This window comes from Eulemur rufifrons, chromosome 21 (assembly GCF_041146395.1).
Source record: "Eulemur rufifrons isolate Redbay chromosome 21, OSU_ERuf_1, whole genome shotgun sequence".
Lineage (NCBI taxonomy): Eukaryota > Metazoa > Chordata > Mammalia > Primates > Lemuridae > Eulemur > Eulemur rufifrons.
In genome coordinates this window covers 12729417-12750957 of record NC_091003.1, presented here as the reverse complement: position 1 = coordinate 12750957, position 21541 = coordinate 12729417, and the positions used below count along the sequence as shown (strand labels likewise).

The 21541-nt window shown below is 44.5% G+C and overlaps 1 protein-coding gene across 1 annotated transcript in view; it reads right to left on the bottom strand.

The window, feature by feature from the left end:
* CCDC60 (coiled-coil domain containing 60) overlaps window positions 1-21541 on the bottom strand; it is a 148925-nt gene that overhangs the window by 72685 nt on the left and 54699 nt on the right. Inside the window, exon 2 of the mRNA XM_069497506.1 lies at window positions 5015-5094. Coding sequence (XP_069353607.1) covers window positions 5015-5094 — 80 coding nt within the window. The remainder of the gene's footprint in view (window positions 1-5014; window positions 5095-21541) is intronic.

Below are 21541 nucleotides of genomic sequence, written 5' to 3'. Positions count from 1 at the left end.
AATGAGACAATATGGATAAATCTTAGATACATAATATTGAGTGAAAGAAACAGAGTGTCAACTGCACAAATTCATTTATTTAAAGTTTAAAACAAGAGAAATGAACCTAAGTGTTAGGAGTCAGGACGGTGATTTTCTTAGGGGTGTTAGTGGCTGGCAGGAAACACGAGGAGGTTTCCTTGGAGGCTTTAGCAATAATGTCCCTTTTCTTGAATGCGGGTTACACAGGTGTTTATTTTATGAAACTTAATTGGGCTGTATGATTAATGATTTGTGTGTGTTCCTGTATTATGTTCTATTTCAATAAAAAGTTCAAAAAATTATAGGACTTGTGTGTAGTGTTCAGGCTAAGTGGTGGCCCAGTGCGTCACTGTGCAGGCTGTAGTTCCATCCATTAGAGTAATGGCCTGTTCAGCAATCTCAGTAGGAAGAGATTTAAAGTTAATATGGAAATCCGGTACTAACAGCTGCATTTGCGCAGCCTCCACTTATGGACATCCTGATTTTTTCCCTCCCCCTACCGTGTTTGTGCCAGATGTCCCTAAAACATGGACCTCCAAGGTTCAGAATGCGGGATGGAGAAGCTAGATCTGATGCTGAGCTTTGCCTCAGACTGGGGACAGGAAGAAACTCATGGGATCATCATCATATTGTAAATAGTCACAGTCACTCAGGGATCATGCACGATGTAATATACATAGCTACCATTTATCAAGCACTAACCATGTGTCAGGCATTGTTCTAAGTGCTTTGCCTGTATTACTTCACTTAATTCTCACTACAGCCCTGGGAGAGAGAGAAAGTAGTTTTGCAATCCCCACTTTGGAGATCAGAAAAATTAGGCAGCTTGCTCACTGCCATGTAGCTTGTAAGAGGTGGAGCCAGGTTTTGAACCCAAGCAGTCTGGCTCAAAGCCTGCACAGGCTCATGAGACAGAAGTCAGGCCTGTGCTTTCTGTTCTGAGCCAGGTTCCCTTCCGACTCCGCCCAGACATCTGTTCTTTTTGGGGCTGCATCTAGTCATCTTCTGTCCCTCTTCTCCCCTTAGCCTGATTCCAAAAAACTCAAATAGAATGCTTAAAGCATTCATTCATTCATTAAACAAATACTTATCAAGCACCAAACATGTCCAGACACTGTGCTAGACACTAGTGATATATTTGTTTTGTTTTGTTTGTTTTTGATACAGGGTCTCACTCTGTCATCCTGGTTAGAGTGAAGTGGCATCATCATAGCTCACTACAACCTCAAACTCCTGGGCTCAAGTGATCCTCCTGTCTCAGCCTCCCAAGTAGCTGGGACTACAGGCACATGCCACCACACCCAGCTAATTTTTCCATTTTTCGTAGAGACAGGGCCTTGCTCTTGCCCAGGCTGGTCTTGAACGCCTGGCCTCAAGCAATCCTCCTGCCTCAGCCTCCCAGAATGTTAGGATTACAGGCATGAGCCACCGTGCCTGGCCATATTTGTAAGCAAAAAACAGATGTGGCCTCTGTTCTTATGGAGCCTCAAGTCTAATGTAGGAGGTGAACATTATTCAAATAACTAAATAAAACTACAAAATTATACATGTTAAGGAAGCCGTGGAAAAGTATTAAAGGATCCAGGGAGGGAACCGAAGCAGAACAGGGGACTTTACGTATGTTGTCTTATTCTGTCTTCACATATACACAAAAGTCTCTGAAAGATGGCATTGGTCCCATCCCAAGAGGAGAAACTGGAGCTAAGAGAGGTGAAATGACGAGCCCAAGGTCACTCAGCTGACAAAAGACAGGGCTGGGTCTCATGTCTCCATAGCTCAGGCTCTTTGTTGCCGCCCATGAATAGTTTCAGATACTTTCACAACAACCAGCATAAAAACAGCGACAACTACCTTTTATTGCTTACTCCTACATTCCTTACCCATATCTCTTCTCAAAATTCCCAACAACAGTGTGGCATAGATCTTGTTTTCCCTATATCCCATACCATAGATAAAGACACTGAGGTCTAGAGAAGTGAATTGATTTGTTTATGGCCACCTGGCTAATAACTGGTAGAGTTGGGATTTGAACCCATAGCTAATTCCAAAGTGAGCAGACTTTCAACTATATTATGTGAGCCCTCCAGGCCTGGCTATAAAACTGAGCTTCTTATCTGGGAAGGAATTTTGTAAAACAGAGTTTTTGGCAAATCTTCATGTAACAAAAGATTAAAGCATTCAAGATATTTTGATGCTTCTAGTTTAGTTCTTTCTTTTCTTTTCTTTTTAATGTGGGATCTTCCAAGGCAGCCCTAGCCACAAGGAAAGGAATAAAAAAGAAATTTACCCTCAGTGGAGAGGGTGCAAGAAAAGCCGAGATGAAAACTTGCCCTGGAACTGTGGTTAACTAGAGGTGTCAAAGACACTTGAAGACATCAGAAACAGAGAAAGATGGGTAGGGCCTCTGGGTCTCATCCAAGATGATAAAAATGCAATTAACTTGAGCCAGGTTCCTCCAGCCCATAGCAGTGACCTACCCTTCGGGTGTGTGGCTGTATTTACCAGTTCTGGGCTAAGGACATGAGGCCAAGGAAGTGTCTGTCCTTATGGAACATAGCAGGGACTCATTAATGACCATTTGCTGGCTGCAGGCTGTGGGGGAGATGTGACGTGGGAGGGAAAAAGGTCTTCTTTGAATGATTCACAAGCTGCAATTCAGAAGCTTTAACTATGTCTGCATCTAAGGATTGACCAGCATATAAATCCATGATCTTAAGCAATTCTGGGGCTTCGAGGAAAGATCTTAAGTCTACGGGAGGGGGCAGTGGGAAGGACTTCTAAAGGAAGCTCTGGGACACAGGCTATGGATTGGGGTGTCCTGGGTGTTGCATCATGAGACACAGAAGTTATTGAGAATAGTCAGTTAATGTCTGAGGTCAACAATAATTTTTCCAACCATTTAAATTCACTGACTAAAGCCTGCCTTATTCAGAAAGGGGTTTGGGTGAGGTCTGTTCCTCCTGCTGGTCTCTTACACTGCAATCCTCAATTTGAGTTATCTAAGATGCCATTGTAGAGACCAAAATTTCCTTTTGAGTATTCTAATTAAATAAATCAAATGCCATGTAACACTTCTAATCGATGGAGGCAGCTGCCTAGAGTGCTGGACTGAGAAAATTTTTGAGACTAAATCTGGGCTTAAATGAAAAAAAAATGCTGTGATCCATTAGTGATGTCTGCCACAGGCACAGGAGAGAGGAGTGGGGTTACAAGTGTCACACATCTGTCACCTTGAAGCTAATTGTTTCACTTCAATTATTAGTTTCATCCCTTCTTGTTTCCAAAAAACTTGGGAGAAAAGCTTACCTATACCAGCCCAGACACAAACCATATCCCAAATATGAATGTCATTAACATTATTAATTAAAAATCATTAACCCATAAGGCAGCCTAAGAAATAGGGTGGGATGGTAAAAGTGCCACATTTCCTCCTGATTTCTCTGGGCTTTATGAGCTAGGAAATCGCCAGGAAATCTCCCTCCCTTTAATTACTTCTTTAGTGGCCTCCAAACATTGGGAGTTAGGGATTCAACGTATGGATTTTTGTGGGTGGGTAGGGGGTGGACACAATTTAGTCCATAACAACTATTGGGCACTTGAAATGTGGTTGGTCCATGTTGATATGTGCTCTAAGTATGAAATACACCCCAGATCTTTCATCATTCATTTTTTTATCATTTCATCACTTTTCATCATGTATGAAAAACAGAATGTAAAGCATCTCATTAATACTTTTTTATATGGATTATATGTTGAGTGATAATATTTTGGATATGTTGAGTTAAATAAAATATATTAGTAAAATTACATTCACCTGTTTCTTTTTACTGTTTTAAGCGTGGCTACACGAAAAACTAAAACTGAAATTACATTCAAAGCTTATGTTATGTTTCCAATAGACAATGTCTGTCCAGAGACCCTCTGCTAGCTGACACAGCCACCCCTTGCAGTCAGTGGGCCCCTCTGGGGCCCTCTCTTGACCCCATCCTTGGGTCATTTAACTCCTTTCCTTCTCCCCACCTTCCACGCCTCCTCTTCGGCTCAGTCATCAGTTCTGTCAAGTGGTGCCGTGGGACAGGGCAGGGTGGAGATCCCGGTGGCAGTAGGGGAGGGGATCTTTCGGGTGATGGAACTGGAGGGAGGGAGACACTCACTTTGTCTCTCCCTGTGGTCTGGCTCAGAGTGGGAGACGTCCAAGACAAACAGACCTTCCCCGCTATCTAGATGACTCCTCTCAGTACATCTCTTGTGTGTTTTGTGCTAAGAGTCTCCATCTCTTACTCAGCTTTCAGTTGTTTTGCCAAAAGCCCCATTTTGGAATGTTCCAGGTCCCAGGAAGGAGTTAAGGGGTGAGGGGAAAAAATCCCATCTCACTATACAGACACAAATAACATATGGTCCCCGATTTGCTCCCACCAGCAGAGAGTGAGGAATGGGATTGGGGGGAGATAGGAATAGCACTTGAATAGTGTTCAAGGCCATACGAGGGGCACTTTCTATGCATAATTTCTCTTGGTTCTTCTAACAACCTCATATTACTCTCATTTTACAGACAGGGAAACAGAGACCTGGGGAGTTTAAATAATTCCTTCGGTGTCACCTGGAGGGTAACAGGGCCAGTATGTGAGAATGAGTCTATCTGACTCTTCAATGTCATTGTGTGGGCCTGGAGTAAAAAGGGAAGATTTTCTGGAGCATGTGGGGGACTTTCTTGAGTTGGATTCAGGTCCAGGAAGGAAAGCAGAGGGAATTCTAGGCTGGAGGCTGGCACGGGCAACAGTGCGAAGAAAGGGCCAGCACAGGTACTCCCTGGAAGTCCAGCCAAGAAAGGATCCTGGCCTCCACCTCTTACAAGGTTACCCTCCTGTAACTCTTCTGCTTGATGTTTAGGGTTGGGGGACACTGGGACTTGGCAAGGACTTGTAGGCACCATCCCATAGTCTGCTCATTCCATTGGGTTGTCTATGGGTCATTCCCTGCTGGGATCACTCACCGGCTTCGTATAAAGTCTTTTTTGAGGTTTGTTATTTCCTTGTCCATATACTTGATGCTCTTCATTGGTTTGTCGGGTACCTGCTGAGAAGACAAGAGGTGATAGTAAAAGGAGTGTTACTGCAACTGTTACAAATGGAGCCAGGCTACAAGAGGCTCATGTGTTCATCTCAGATGTCTACCCAGGTTTTGGGTATCCTGGGAAGCACAGAGTCCATCTCAACACCAAAGAGGGGGCTGTGTGGCATGGTGGACATATCAAGGGCTTTGGAGACAGGTGGACCTGACCTCTGATCCTGGTTCTGCCTGGTGACCAGCTGTGTGACCTTGGACAAATTCCTCATCCTCTCTGAGCCTCAATTTCTTCACTAGAATGGGAGAATCATTCCTACTCTGTTGTGAAGATTAAATTAACTGCCAAATTCCTCATTCATAGCAAGCATTTGATAAATGGAAGCTACTATTAGTAGGATTAAAGTAAGAAATATTAAGCATTAAAAATAATTATTGGTGGCATTAGCAGCTGATTTGCAGAGCTGAATGTGATCAATATAAAAATGAAAATTTACTTTTTCCCCATTCCTTTCCCAATAACAGGATTTTACTAGTGAATTATGCAGACAACTGTTCATGGGCTTTTCTTTTCCTTTCCTCTAGTCATTTGCCTTGACTAGACATAGAGGAAACCTCACATTACTCAGAGGTTGATACCAGGTCAACATAACTATTAAAGATAGTTAATTTAACTACATTTTAATGTAATGGCCATTTTTCTCAGCTCCCAGCATGGAGAAACCATAATCAGAATATTATCTGGATTATCCTGTCTTGAAATTAGCAATTCTCCTGCCTTGGCCTCCCAAAGTTCTGGGATTATAGGTGTAAGCCACCACACCTGGCTTCTTGGCTGAAAATTGATGGCAAACTCATCAGCTTTCATCTTGAGGGATGGGTGAAGTGGGTGAAGAGACAGATCTCCAAGGAGGCAGGTAAGGAATCCCAGGAGCACTTTCTCAAACTTTTGTATAATGGACATTTGCTTTTCTCACACACCCAGCCTCTAGTCACATCCCTCTTCATACCAGTGCCCTAGTTAGGCCTTTTGAAGTTAAGGCTGCCTCTCTTTCTAATCCTACTTTTTTTTTTGAGCACCTCATTATATCTTTCTTGCAGGACCAAAGTAACTTTCCTAAAAGATGTTGTGAACTAAATATTTATGAACAATAGATAAATGAGCATATAAAAATTTTCCTGCCAGATAATTTGAAAATACATGATGGAAACCCTCTCTAAAGCATCTACCATTCTCTTAAACATCTTAAGTTTCACCTTCCTCACGAAAAAACTATGATAATGTCCAACTTTCAAGCCTTTTATCTTCAAATGTCACGTAATAGTTGTCCGTGTACTAAGGATTCACATCATTTTGTAAGAGTGAATTTGTATTGGCTGGCATTGGTGCTTAACAACTTATGGTAGCAAAGCCAAAGCTGTGTCCTCAACTTGACATAATACTTTAGCAGGACCAGATGCATCTTCCAAGCCCCACAACTATGCCAGTATTTCAGTGGGTTCTCGGACACCATTTTTGTTAAATTATAATGATAATTGTATAATTATAATATAAATGTCATAAATATAAATATAATTATAATACAAATATAATTTTATTTTATAATTGCAATTTTGTTTAATTACAATGATAATAGCCCAGCAGTAATAACTGGTGATTAGGACTTTTACAAACATCATCTGATATTAATACAATAAAAAGTTTATAAAGCATTAAAAATCACTCTCTCTACAACATTTCTAGAGGGCAGTTTAGACATACATATGGCAGACCTTCAAAATACATATCTTCTTGCCCTAGCAATTCCACTTCTAGCCAAGGCAATTATGTGGCAAGGATGAAAAGATTCATCCATGAGGATGTCTATCACAGCAGTGTTCATAACAGTGAAAAACACCCAAATGTTCAGCAGTAGGCATTGGGGGAATATATTATGGTCAATCCAGACAATGGCAAATGAGGCATTTGAGTCTTGGTGCTACCACTTAATGTTGCTACAGATGTTTATTTACTAACATGGAAAGGTGGTAATGAAATAATAATTTTGAGTGAAAATGCATTTAAAAAAAATGTAAAGATATTAGATCCTAGGGAAGTTTTAACATTTATGTTTATAAAATCTATAGAAATTTATATTTAACACAACTTATGTTTTAAAATGTTGATATATCTATAATAATATAAAAAGCTGGAAGCAAATACAACAAATTGTTAATGGCGATATTATCTCATGATGTTTGAATTATGGGCAATTAAACAATTTTTTGCTTTGGTTATCTCTCTTAATTTTTCTACACTTCATATATATTAATTTTAATAAAATAATAGTGTTGATCATGTTCATAAAGCAATTTTGAATAATTCTCTTGAGGTAGGCAAAACATAAATGTCTAATTGCTGATTTAAATGGAGTCACCTATGAGTCTGGAATGATGGAAGTTAATAGTTTATTTTAACACTCTGTATCAGGTGGGGTCTAGGCAGGAAATCAGAGCTCACGCCAGGTAGTTCGATAGAGGGAATTTAATAAGGGGAATGGTTACAAAAGTGTTGGCAGATCAGAAAAGCCACATAAAAAATGACAAGGCGAGCTAGAGATTAGCAAAAGGAGGAAGCCTCTGCCACCTCCAGGGCTGAAGGGACTAAGGGAAGAGGTGGCTGTCAGAAGCCCTGGGTGGAGCCACTTGGCACGAACTGGACTCATGGAAGGGACGCAGTTTCAGATGGAGGTGCCACCACGAGCTGAATGAGAAAGGGGGAGAAATATCCTGGCTGCTTCCTAGTTCTCATGACTCCAGTTTCCTGCTCGTGCCTCTTACTGGCTGAACCCACTTGGAAGCCAGAAGGCAAGGGCACCCGGGGAATTGGAGGTGGCAAGGATCAGCCCCCTGCGAGGAGCAGGATATGGGAATGGTGTTATAGTTATAGCTATGCAAATAGCTTGGACTATAAAGCTGGTCCTTCCCTTAATTTAACCAAGGACCCCTTTATAGATGGTAACTCTGGGTATTTCTTTTCTTTTGATCCTAAGCCTGAGATCCCCAGAGTTTTCCATTTTCCTCTCCTCTCTCCTCCCCTCCCCCCTCCTCCCCTCCCCCTCCTCTCTCTTCCTTCCTCTCTCTTTCTCTCTCTTCTGTCTCCCCCCAAATTTCCTCTCTCTTTCTCAAAATCATTATCAAAAATCTTGATTCTAGGGTATCCATAACTCTCCTACTTCTCCCAGTTTCCTTCTCCAGAAAGTATGGTATATTCCAGATCTTTGTATTACAGATCTCCTCCTCTTCTATCAAAACTTACCTGTCCTACGTCCCACACCTTTAGGTCCTTGTACTCCTTGCTGACACTGACTAAGGTGTCTCCCTACCTAGGTAACACATTTGTAATACAAGTCCACATTTAAGATTGTATTCTAGTTATGAAACTAACTAAGAACATTGTACAAAATCAGGAAAAAATAAAAAAAAAATTAGGAAAAAATAAAAACCAGGTAAAACCCCACCACCATCTCTGTGGATGTCCTTTGTTTTGCACTCTGTGATGACGCCCAGGCTGGTTGCGTAAAAGGCATCTGGGGGACAGTTGTTTTTGATTTTTCTGTCCCTGCTTCCCTTGGATATGCCATTGGCCTTCAGAACTTTCAGTTTTTCCACAGCTCTGCAGAGCGTGGGTGACGCCTCCATTGTTTGTTTCCTGGAAAACAAAGTCAAATCTCTGCCCTGCCCACCTTTCTACAGCATGTATGAACAGCGTCCTTCCTCTGATGGATTAAATGAGATTTTTTTGTTGTTTGTTTTTAAGACAGAGTCTTGCTCTGTCGCCCCCGGTAGAGTGCAGTGGCGTCGTCATAGCTCACTGCAACCTCCAACTCTTGGGCTCAAGTGATCCTCCTCCCTCAGCCTCCCGAGTAGCTGGGACTATGCATGTGCCACCATGTCCATCTAATTTTTCTTTTTTTAGTAGAGACGGGGTCTTGCTCTTGCTCAGACTGGTCTTGAATTCCTGAGCTCAAGCGATCCTCCCGCCTTGGCCTCCCAGAGTGCTAGGATTACAGGTGTGAGGCACTGAGCCTGGCGACTAAATGAGTTTTTGAGAGCAGGATGGAGAAACCCCATGTGACATCCTGTAATGTATCAGGTTAAAAGCTGATAAATGGGGAGATGGGGGTGTGGCCAGTGCACAGACCCACAGTGGAGCCTTAGGTGGGGATGGTCTTTTGGCAGGCATACTCACATTTAATATTCGTGTTCTGGGACTGCTGAAACAGTAATATTCAGAAGCGACATGGTTTAACCTCACAGCTAAGAAGTGGGAGGTGACTGGAATGCATGTAAAGAGATTGGTTGTAGGAAAGACCCAGGTTTGAGTCCTGGCTCTGTCACTTAGGAGTTGAGTAAACACGAGCAAGTTACATTCGCTCTCTAAAACTCTCAGTTTCCCCATCTGTGAAATGGAGCTAATGCCAATCCTACCAATCACATTACTGTTCTCTTATGTGCCATGCACTCTTCCAAGTGTGTTCTTATGTGAAATATACGACTCCATTGAGGCCTCATTATATTATTATGCATTCCCATTTTACAGGGGAGCGAACGGAAGCTTAGGCAGGTGAAAATGACATGCTATTAAGTGTCAAAGCCTGGATTTGAACTCAAGTTCCAGTGATATCTTAACAGCTACTCCATTCTGCCTCCCTCCCCCCCACCCCCCGCATCATTTTGCACAGAGGGAACTAAGTAAGGGGTATCAGTTGCTAGCTGCTGATTTACAGATACTACCTCCAAAGCTCTTCCACTGAACTTTGTTAGATTTCATCATAAAGGATTTTATATGGCAGGAAATCAGAATGATTTGTTGAAGGTCACGGCCGGAAAGCCAATCTTCTGAATATCTGTTGTTGTCTGTGTTTTATGAAAGAATGTTCCAAACTCATCTTTGTTATTCCTTAAAATATGATCTACTTCCTGGAATCAGATTAAGATGAAAATGAACCCACGTGAAATGGGCCTGGGCTGACACAGACGTCAGGGGAACAGCTGGGATGCTCCACCGAGTGGCGGGGGGAGAGGGAGGCTGTTTGGAAAGAGAGCACCGAGGCAAGCGGGCGAGATGATGAACAAGTCTCAGACTCATTACGGAGAAGCCGTAAAGAAGGGAAGAGGCAGGGAGTGGGTAGGATCACGGCGCCAGTGCACGCCTGAGCCTGGAGACCGATGTTTAAGCGTTTGGTGGTTTTATGATGGTGATGGGCATTTTCCTTCGGGGAGAGTGAGTTTTTGTTTTTTTGTCATTAGGCTATAAGATGGGTACCTACCTACATAGGGATACCCTAAATTAGTGGCCTCATCCCCACGCAGACCCTTCAAACTGAAATAGGAAGTGTGCTTTTGAATTCTTTAAAGGCTTTTTGCTGAAGGCAGGTTGCACTCTTCAGATAGTATTTTGACTCAACCTCCCCTTTACCCTCCCATCTTCCTACAGACCCAGGAGGAAGGAAGTTGGGGCCAGGGGACTGGAAAGGAGGGGTGGCAGAAAAGGGGACTGTCTTTGGGCAGATGAGCAAGTCCTTTGCTGAGAACTTAGGGAGGCTCAGCAGCAGGGCTCCTCTGGGAGGACTAGGCGGGATGAGGAGGATGGACATGATCTCTGGGGGGGAAGCTTCTGACATCCACTCCTGGTACGTGGTTCCTAACTGTGAGTTCCTTCCGTCACTGCTGAGCGCAGGAAGGGTTGATGCATCACAGTCTCGAGGTGTAACTCCACAGGTTAATGATCAGTCACAAAGGAAACGAGGCGCCCATGTCATGGCGAGGTCTGGCGGACACCACCTTCACCATCGAGACTACACTCAGCATCACCAGTGAAGGGACACACTGCTATCCTGTGCCCCTGAAGTGATGCCCTGGGGAGGACACAGAAGCATCTACATAGTTTCGTCACCTATGCACGTTTCCTGCCCAGAATGTCCAATCTGAATCTAATCACAAGGAAGCAATCAGAAAAATAAAAAGTGAGAGTCATTCTGCAAAATAAATGACCTGGACTCTTAAAATATGTTAACGTCTGTGTCCATCAGGGCCTCTCAGAAGCAGAGACTGAGAGAGGAGTACAAGAAGCTTGTTGGGAGTGAGCCTGCGACAGAGAAGAGGAGGAGGAAGCAGGCTTGGGCAGGAGAGCTTTGCACCACGGTGCGGAGCTTACACCAAGTTCAGCCAACGCAACAGGGAGCTCCAGGGCAAAGATTGCCCATCACAGCGTCCAAGCGTAGGGAAGAAATGGCCACTGCTCACCGACTGGCGAGTGCCAGGGAAGATCCTGGCTTCAGCGTGGAAGCTGCTGTGGATCCTAAAAGCACCAACAGCTGGAGATGCTCAGCTCCCTGGCAAGTTCTTTCTTGGAAAGAGCGCCAAGGGATACACCTCTTTGGCTTCCACGGCGTCATGAGAGAGGAAGGAGGCAGACGATATATTTCTTTAGGAAACCAAAGGGACATGACAACTAAATGCAGTGCATGATCCTTTGATTGAATGCTGAACTGGAAAGCCACAGCTATAAAGGGCATTACTGGGACAAATGGGGAAGTTTGTATATGAACTGTATCTCAGGTAATGGTACTGGATTAGTGTGAAATTTCTGTGTTAATTGCATTGTGGTTATGAAGGAGAAAGTCCTTTAAAAGCTCAGTTTTAAAAATATTATTAATAGGCTGGGTGCGGTGGCTCATGTCTGTAATCCTGGCACTCTGTGAGGCTGAGGAGGGAGGATGGCTTGAGCTCAGGAGTTCGACACCAGCCTGAGCAAGAGCGAGACGCCATCTCTACAAAAAAATAGAAAAAATTAGCCAGGTGTTGTGGTGCATGCCTGTAGTCCCAGCTACTCGGGAGGCTGAGGCAGGAGGATTCCTAGAGCCCAGGAGTTTGAGGCTGCAGTGAGCTCTGATGATGCCATTGCACTCTACGCAGGGTAGCAGAGTGAGACCCTGTCTCAAAAAAAATTATAAATAAGTATATACACACGTATATATTATATGCATATGCTCATACATATATACATATGTAAAACATTGTGGCAAAATGTTAGAGCAAAACTTGGCAAAAAGATTACACAGTGAATTTAGGTTAAGGGTATACGATTGGCTATTGTACTATTCTTGCAACCTTTCTGTAGGTTTGGAATCCTTTACAATACAAAGTTGAGGGAAAAAGATGAAGTGACTCCAATCTCAGGTTTTCCTGTGCTGCAATTAATCCCCTTGGGTCATCTTCAAATGCCAGGGAAGCAGGACTGTCTTCTGGAAATGGTGCTTTGGGAACAAAGGAGGGGCCTGGGCTTCCCGCTGACACTCAGGGTGGGGGCTTGGGCAAAGCTGGCAAAGGAAGGGCCCGGGCTCCCGAGGCTGGAGAAACAGGGGCCCACCAGAGCATACGATCCACCACCTGTCACGTAGGTTTTTGTTGTTTGTTTGTTTTCAATGATGTCATGACCAAGTTTTGAGGTCCTGGCTCAATCAATCAGTTCCTCTTCTTAAGGAGCTAATTAAAACCTCACCCCCCCCCCCCACTTTCGTGATTGGGTTCTCACACTCTGGGGACACTGTGAACCTGCCCTAATCACCCCAGGACCAGTTAGCCCTCAGACAACTAGGGGCAGGCCCTGGTGGTATCTAACAGGGGAGAAGTAACTCCTTAAAAGGGAGTTGGATGCCTTTAGGAAGGAGGATGGCATGCCTGGCAGCCAAAAGCCAACAATGGAGGAGGAGGAGGAAAAAGAAGAGAAGGAGGAAGACAAGGAGGAAAAAAAAAAATCTGGCTGAGATATTCCAAGAAGGAAAAATAAACTGTTTCCCCCTCCGGACAACAGACAAGGCTGATTTATCAGGGTCTCTCATCCTCAGAGCTATTGACATTTGGGAAAAAATCACTTTTTTCTGTGGGGGCTCTCTTGTGCATCGTCCAGTGTTGAGCCTGCACCCACGAGACGCCAGGAGCATCTCTCCCCTAAGTCGTAACAATCACAATGTCTCAGCCATCATCCAGTGTCCTCCGGGGGGCAAAATCGCCCTTGATTGAGAACCACTGCTGAGTTAACCTTCTATGGGAGGAATCTCTTCATGAGAACTCCGGTCTAAATCCCGGCCCAACCCTTGATTTGGGGGGAAATTTTTGAGAAACCTGGGGCATTCTGAAAAAATAAACATTCCATTTCATGATATGCAATTTATCTGTTCATCAGTCCTGCTTCCTGCTTCCCACCTATAGACATGTGTTGAAGTAACATGAGGAATTCTTATTCCTATATTGCTGAGAAGGAAACCCAGGATCTGAGAGGTGAAGTCGCTTATTCCAGGTTACTCAGATGGGAAGTGGGGGAGTTCAGCATCTCGCACTCCTTGCCACCCTCCTCCACCGTATATAATAATCCAGGGATCCACAAACTATGGATGGTCCCCTGTCGGTGCTTTTATAAATTAAAATTTTATAAGGACACAGTCACACCCATACGTTTACTATTGTCTATGGATGTTTTCCTGTTATAGCAGCAGAGTTGAGTTGTTGTGTCGGAGCCTGCATGGCCTGCAAAGCCTAAAATGTTTACTATCTGGCCCTTTACAGGAAATGTTTACTAACCCCTGAGCGAATTCATCAAGTCCTATTGACTTTACTTCCTAAAGAGCTCTCAAAGCTGTCTTCCCTTCCTGCCCACTATTGTCATTCCCATGCTGATGCAATCCATTGACCCTCAGCTGGACAATAGACACAGCCTCCCAGGGACCTTTCTCCTCCATCCTTGCTTCCCATACCCATTGCCCACAGAGCTGACCCTTCCAAAATGCACACCTGGTCCCATTACTCCCTTGCCTAACACACTTTCAAAATGTTCCTTTTTGTTTTTAAAGTCCAAAATCCTTCCTGGGAACTACACAGCTCTGTGTGCTCTGGCTCCTGCCTTCAGCAGCATCTCGCATTGCACCCCTGTTCTGATCTCTCTGGTCTGGCCACACGAGCCTCCTTGAGTGTCTTTTGTGCACCACACTCCTTCCAACCACAGGGTTTTCACACCTGCTGCTCTCTCTTCCTGAATACTCTTGTGCAATCCTTTTGCCTTCAATTTGTTAGCTTTGGCTCACCCTTTAATTCTTTGCTGGAATGCATTCCTTGACCTCTCTAAGCCTGGCAGACTGTCACGTAAGGATACACAGGTTGGACACTGCACAACTCTGGAGAGCTACACTACTCACATTTTAGTCTATGTGAATGGAATCTCTCTTTAGGGATGGGGTGGTCAGTGGGAAGGAGATATGTCTAAGTCACCTAAATTGACACGTTATTGAGGAATTGTGGCTAACCTGTCAGTATTGTGCTAAGCATTTTGCACCAACAGTCTCACGTACTTCTTCCAACAATCCATTGAGATGGTTATTAATAAACCCCTTTTACAGAAGGGGAAAGGGAAGCGGAAGTGAAGTTCATGCTCAAACGGCTAGTCAGTTTTCGGAGCCAAGACTAGAACCTCAGTCTCCCTGCATTGGAAACTTGGGTCCTCAGCCATTAAGGCTCCCTGAAAACTCAGTCTTCCAGTGCTTTGGGCTGGAGGGAAAGGCAACGTTATTCCATTGTTTGCTTCTCAAATCCTGCCTGTTTTCTAAGGAGGGTTTGCTGAGAAGGAGGATGAGTGTGAGGAGGGGTGAGAAGCACAGAGAGAAGATGAACAGCTCCAGGTAACAAAGGCAGAGTGACAGATAATGGAGGGTGAGGAGGGGCCCTTGAAATGGGGAAGGGTGGAGTAGGAGGGTCTGACATCTGGGGAAAAAAACCCATAAGCTTTTAAAGGACTGTTTCATTGGTTTTTCCTCTGCAAGGTGCAAGGTAACCTGCTTATCCATCCCTCCTGTGAACCCTTCAGTAAGATCCACATTATGCACTTGCACTTAGGGAGTGGGAATTATGCTTCCAGGGGCTTGATGAGGTGTGAGCCAGGCCCCAAGGTGGGCCAGGAGGAGAGCAGAGGTGGACAAGTGACAAATGCAGGGTGAGGATAGAACATGGAGTTAGAATACCAGCTCTGTGCCCTGCCACCTGTGTGACCCAGAAAAGTCATCTCCTCTGTACATCAGGGGTCCAGCGTGGCACCTGCCCGATCTGCATCCAACAGCTGTGAGGATACTAAGAGGTATGCTTTGTATACAGGGCTTTGTGACCCAGAAAAGCCAAGGAAATGTTACTATCACTCTCACCATACTGGGTGTATCTGTAGTTTTTACACGTTGAATCATAAACTATAAATGAAAAATATAACGTGACTGAGATTACAAAAATGTTCCCAAATAAACTCATTAAGAGCAGACGAAGGGTGTCCATGACCCGCCCGTGGTCAGCAATGGGTGCGTCGCAGCGATATAACACTAGGTGGCGCTAGATGCCACAGCTTTCATTCGAGTCCTGGTTTCTCTCAATCTCTTTCTCTGCCTCCCTCTTCCTCTCACTTGATTGAAATGGAAATTAGCTGCCAGCATCAATGAGCCCCCGTCAGCCCTGGGACTAAGCTGGCGTGCAAACAGCCAATGTGTTATCCACCCAGTTAAAAAATTTAATCAAATACATTAGTCTTATAAGCTCTTTTGAAAGACTAGATATGAGGGGCCAGCAGTCCAGCTGTCAGGCACCAGTGGCCAGTGGGAATCCGTATGATGGGCTGGGGGCTGCCGTCCAGAGTCCTGGAGGAGCTTCAGGAAACAGGAGCCCCAGGATGTGACAACTACGCTATTCTGTGTTGTGCACATTGCTAATGGCACTTCTGTTTAGTAATGGTAACACTGCCTAAGTTCTCAGGGCCTAATGTACTGGGCTTGAGATGGCAAAATGGGCTCCAACGTGAGTGCCAGCTTCAGTCTACTGAGGAGTAGTCATGACTCTCTGGAGCACACCATACGCCAATCTCATCAGTAAGGATTTCTGTGATTGATTAGCAATGTCTGCCATGGACTAAGGAGGGGACAGCAGCGTCAGTGACACACAATTGCCATGCTGGCAGGGGAGGCCCTTTTCCTGCCTTTTCTCATTGAATCCTCACAACCACCCAAATGTTGAGTGGTGTGTGATTATCATTATCCCTGATTTATGTTTGAGAGACCTGAGACCCAGAGAAGTTAAATAACTTCCCTAAGGCCACCCAGCTGGTGAGAGCTGCAATCAGAGGTTCACCCAGCCCCCATCATTTGTGGCACCGGCCCCTTCTATTTCTTTTTTTTATTTTTTTGTTATGCACTTTTAAAAAAATTTTAGAATATTAGCGGGGTACAAATGTCTTGGTTACATGGTTTGCTTTTGTGCAGTTTGAATCAAAGTTATAAGTGTGCCCATCACCAAGATAGTGTGCATTGTACCTGTTAGGTATGAATTTACCCGTCCTCTCCTCCCCCTCCCACCTGCTTGGTTTCTGTGGAGTTTTACTACCATGTGTGCACATGGGTGTTGATTGATTAGTTCCAATTTAATAGTGAGTACATGTGGTACTTGTTTTTCCATTCTTGCGATCATTTGCTTAGAAGAATGGTCTCCAGTTCTTAAGCACACCACAATTCACTTCCTTTCTTGGAAATGAAAAAAAAATTGGCAATTCATCCTGGAAAAATGAAATGAGTAGTGATCCAAGAAAGTCTCCTTTCATACTGCCAAGGTCCTGGTAAGAAGAGAGTGTGCTGGGGGTTAAATGCTCAGGTGGTTTCCATCTGTTTTCTCTCTCCCTGGGAGACGATGAAGTTGACGTCTCTGCAACCATTATGTGAACCCCTTGAAGGTCCAAAGAAACCCAGCCTCTCATTAGTTAATGACTTTGAACTTCGTTTTTTACATGAGAAGCAAAAGCAGAACTGAGCTTATGCCACTGGTGAAAGAGAAAACAGCCAAGACACAGAAGAGCCAGTTGGGGCTACATGGGGCTCAGCCCTTAGGGTGACTATTGTGACTACAAGGCTGCCGGGTGGTGAGTTCTGTGATGCTGTCCCCAGGATGCTATTCAGTGCCAAAGTGCATGGACCACATTATGAGGCTCAGTGAAGGGCAAGGACAGCTCAAGTATTTCTTAAATACCTATGATGAGTTAGGTACACAAAGGGGCTGTGATGCTGGAGAAGCTACCATCCTTTTCCTCAGGGAGCCATGGGCTAGTGCGGGAGCCAGGAATCAATAGACAATTCAGCTACAGTGTGGGGAAGTGCAGGTGCCAAACACAGCTTCGGGGCTGCAAGGGCTGCTGGCAGAGATTCAGACTGCACTCAATGCAAAAAGTGGAGGGCAGGGTGTGCTGGGGCTCAGAACACAATACCCCAAAGCATGGCACCTTGGCATGCTGAATACTTTGAGCTGATGCAGGTTGGGGGGGGGCTCAGAAGCAAGGTCTCTTTGGTCTTCTTCCACCCCCCTTTTCCCCTCTCTTCTTTCTTCCCCAGGCAGGTCACAGAAACTAGAATTTCTCTCCTCTGAGGCAGGTCATAAAAGCAACTGGAACTCCTCTGCCCCAAAGCAAGCCATATGACCTAGAAAGGTTATTGTCTGACCTCTGCCCTTCCCACCCACTGAGGGTCCTCATGTGACAGGTGTCCTGTCCCATACTTGGGGCGGTGGGGAAAGGAATGTATTACAGAGATGCAGAAAAGAATCTGAACAAACAGGCCTGCCTAAGTCCTCCTCAGTTTATTACTATTAGATCACACCTATTTTTGTCCAATCATGTTTCTCTGCAACTACCCACCTATCTCATCAGACTTAGCACAAAAATACACAGTGTTCCCTGGGTCTTGGGCTCTTCATGTCTGAAGGATCCTATGTCTTGTAAATTTTTGGTTAAAAAAAATCTGTTATGCTTTTCCCTCATTTATCTGTGTTTTGTCATGGGGATGTCAGCTATGACCCTTGGGAAGGGTGAGGAAGGCATTACCTTTTCTCCCCTGCCGGTGTTTCAGACAGAGGGAGCCACGGGGAGCTTAAATGGCTGGAATGTTAAGTGTTGGGGGAGGGCGATGAAGGGTCCCCCGCTGTCCCCAGGCAGGAGAGAACATGCCCTGAAGCTGCTATTGCTGCTGAGATGCTACAAGAAGCCATTTTAGCAAAATCCGCTCAGCGGTGAGGGCCCAGCAAAGGTCTAAAGACGAAGACTTGTATTTTATTTCATTTCATTTTTTAAATTCATTGAGTTGTTTTTAATTAGCAGTATTTTCAAAAGGTTTAACACATTAACTGCCATGTGAGTTGTATTTACCTCACACTAGTTTTGATCCCGGGGCCTCATGAAGCAAAACCTGGGCAAAACCTTGCAGTTGGTCTATGAAAATGTTTCTTGTTGATGTTCTTATTGTTACAATTAATATTGACAGATTAATTCTAAAAATATGGATTAAATGAATACAAGCCAATAAATTTCATTTTTCATTAAATTAGAAAGGCTCATTTTGTTTTTGAAGTTTTTATTCTATTTTCATAACAAAACACTGTGGCCCCAAGGAAAAATTTGTTTTTTCTAGTGTGGCAGTCAGTGTGTTAAAAAACATGCCAAAGGGTATGTAGCTGAAATGTATTACTTCTCCCTTGTCCTCAAACTATTCATTTCCCTCCCTGGAGGTGACTAGTGTTACTAAGTTCTTATGTATCCTTCCGGAGAGATTTTATATAAGCAAATACATACACACACACAAACACACACACAAACATGCACACGCACATTCTTTCCAACCACAAGCATATGCAAATACATGAATGGCAGTATTGCCTGTACCCTGATTTCCCCCACATAACAAATAGATCTTGGAGAGTGTCAGAGTACTGAGGGACCAGGAGGAGGCCGGAACAAGACGATGCCAGGCTCTTGAGTCTTTGGAGCTGGATCTAAAAACATGAGTGGTGGCTGAAAGGCCATTGTCAGTACATGGACTGGAGCTCACAGAAGACGATGGAATTGGAGATTAAGGTGAGGGGTGTTGAATTAATGTCAGAGAGGGAGATGGGGAAGGGGAGAGAGGAGATAGGGAGAGAGGGAGAGACGGGGGTGGGGGGGTGGAGGTGGGGAGAGAGGTGGGCCAAGGAGGGAGGAGGGGAGGAGAGGATACTGCGATTACTAAGATTAGAAGGCCAAGGACTGACACACAGGGACAACTGTCAAGGAACAGAGAGTACCAAGAAGAAGATACAGAAAAGCCTGTCTGTTTCTGTAAATAAAGTTTTATTGGAACACAACCACCACACATTCATTGCTATATCATCTGTGGCTGCTTTTGTATTATAAGGACAGAGCTGACTGGTTAGAATGGAGGCTGTATGGTCTGCAAAGACTGAAACGTTTGCTGTCTGACTTTGAAAATGTTTGCTCAGCCCTGATTTAGAAGAATGAAGCATGCTTCTTGGACAAAATTTCAGCCAGAGATCCTCTTCAAGGATGGACAAAATTACCACCGCAAGATAAACAAGAGCATCGATTCCAAACCTCATTTCACGAATGCGCCAGTGGCACCGTGGTGCCCGGGGCCTTTTCTGTAATTCTTGCCATTTTCCCTCCAATCATGTTGAAGAAGATTGGACAGCTGAGAATCACAAAAGGTAGGAATGGAGAATTGCAGTCTATTTCCCGTCTCTCATGTTTATATTAATAAAACCTAACAGACAGAGAATATTTTATTTTATTGAAATGAATATGGAGTGAAATTCCAGACTTCTATGCTTACAAAATCCCAAATCATCTCTCTTTTCTCATTTCCTAATTATTTGTTGTTGTGAGGGGTGGAGCACATTTTGGTGATGATGATGTCATTCGTTAAGGGCTTCCTGCTGCCTGGCTGGTGGAAAGCCTCCTCCTTCATACTGCAAGGTGGACTTCCAGTGACACCCAAGGTGTCACTGAAGTTCTTTTTGGTTATCATGACTTGGGGGGATGTGCATCTAGTGGGTAGATGCCAGTGATGCTGCGAAACATCCTACAAGGTACAGGGCAGTCCTTCTTCCCCCACAAAGCTGTGTGTGGTCCAAATTGTCGAGAGTGCTGAGATTGAGCCACACTGTTTTAGAAGTGTTTTTTTAATTTTTTATTTTTCTCATGGAGATTTTAGGGCATCCAGCACATAGCTTGTTGATCAGCGTCTAGGTCTTGCTTTTCCTCTACACCAGCCTGGGGTAGGCAGCCTCCAAGATGGTACACAGTGATCTTCACCTCCTGGAATTCACGTCCCGGAGTAATCAATCCCCTCCCTTGGAGGGTGGGCTGGACCCAGTAACTCACTTCTAATGACTAGAATATGGCAAAAGTGATGCACTGTCTCTTCTGAGAGTAGCTTACAGCATGAACATGGCTTCTGCCTTGGGTGTCCGCTCCCACGCTGGGGAAAGCCAGCTTTCAGCTTGTGAGCTTCCCTTTGAGAGAGGACTATGGAGCAAGAAACTGACATCTCCAGCCTACAGCCAGCGAGCACCGGACACCTGCCGACAGCCACATGAGTCTGGAAGTGAACCCTTCCCTAGTTGGGTGTTGAGATAACTGCAGCCCCAGCTGTCATCTTGACTGTGGCCTCAGGAAACATCTTGAGCCAGAGGCCCCCCAGCTAAGTCACACCTGGATTCTCCACCCACAGATATTGTGAGATAATCGATGTTTGCTGTCTTAAGCTGCTAAGTTTTGGAGTAATTTGTTACACAGCAATATATAAAATACAGCCATAGAGGAATAAACTCTCCACAGGAAACAGTTGGTGATTTGGGTTACATAAGCTCATTTAATTCCTCTTTAGGGCCTACTCACAGGATTAATAGAACTTCTTTGACCATATCCGTTTCACCTACTGGTGAGGAAAATGTGTTGGTCCATTTCAGGGTGAGAATTGGCCTGGACGTGACTTGACTGCAAACAAGATCATTCTATAACTGAGCTACCCCAGGAGATAGGAGATTGTAGTATTGAAAAGCACGGACTTTAGACTCAGAGAGACATGGGTTCAAATCCCAGCTCTGCCATTTGCTGTTGCATTGAGCAAGAGCTGTAAGAAATACATGTTCTGAAATGCCCATTGTACAGGTTAAAAAAAAAAAAAGTCACCACGCAGGCATGGCAGGACAGAGTGACAGGTAAATGGACCCAATGGTCAGCATTAAGTAAACAATCTACTGAGTCGTCTGCAAGGTAGGCAAGTAGAACAACAATCTGGGACTTTAAATGCTGCAGCTTATGATTTTAACTTTCCCGGTGTACTTGGCCACCTGGCTTCTAGTGTCATCAAATCCACTTACATACATCCCCCACCTGGATGGGAAATTCATGCCTCTGCGGTCCCAGAGGTCCCTTTGGAGTTCTGTGCTAGCTTCGCTGGCATGGTGACCGGTCTGGCACCTTTCATGCTGAGAAGGTACTTATTCCCAGTTGTCCTCAAGGTGATACTTCCAGCCGGTGTGTTGTGGACATTGGATGCTGCGAAGACTCTGA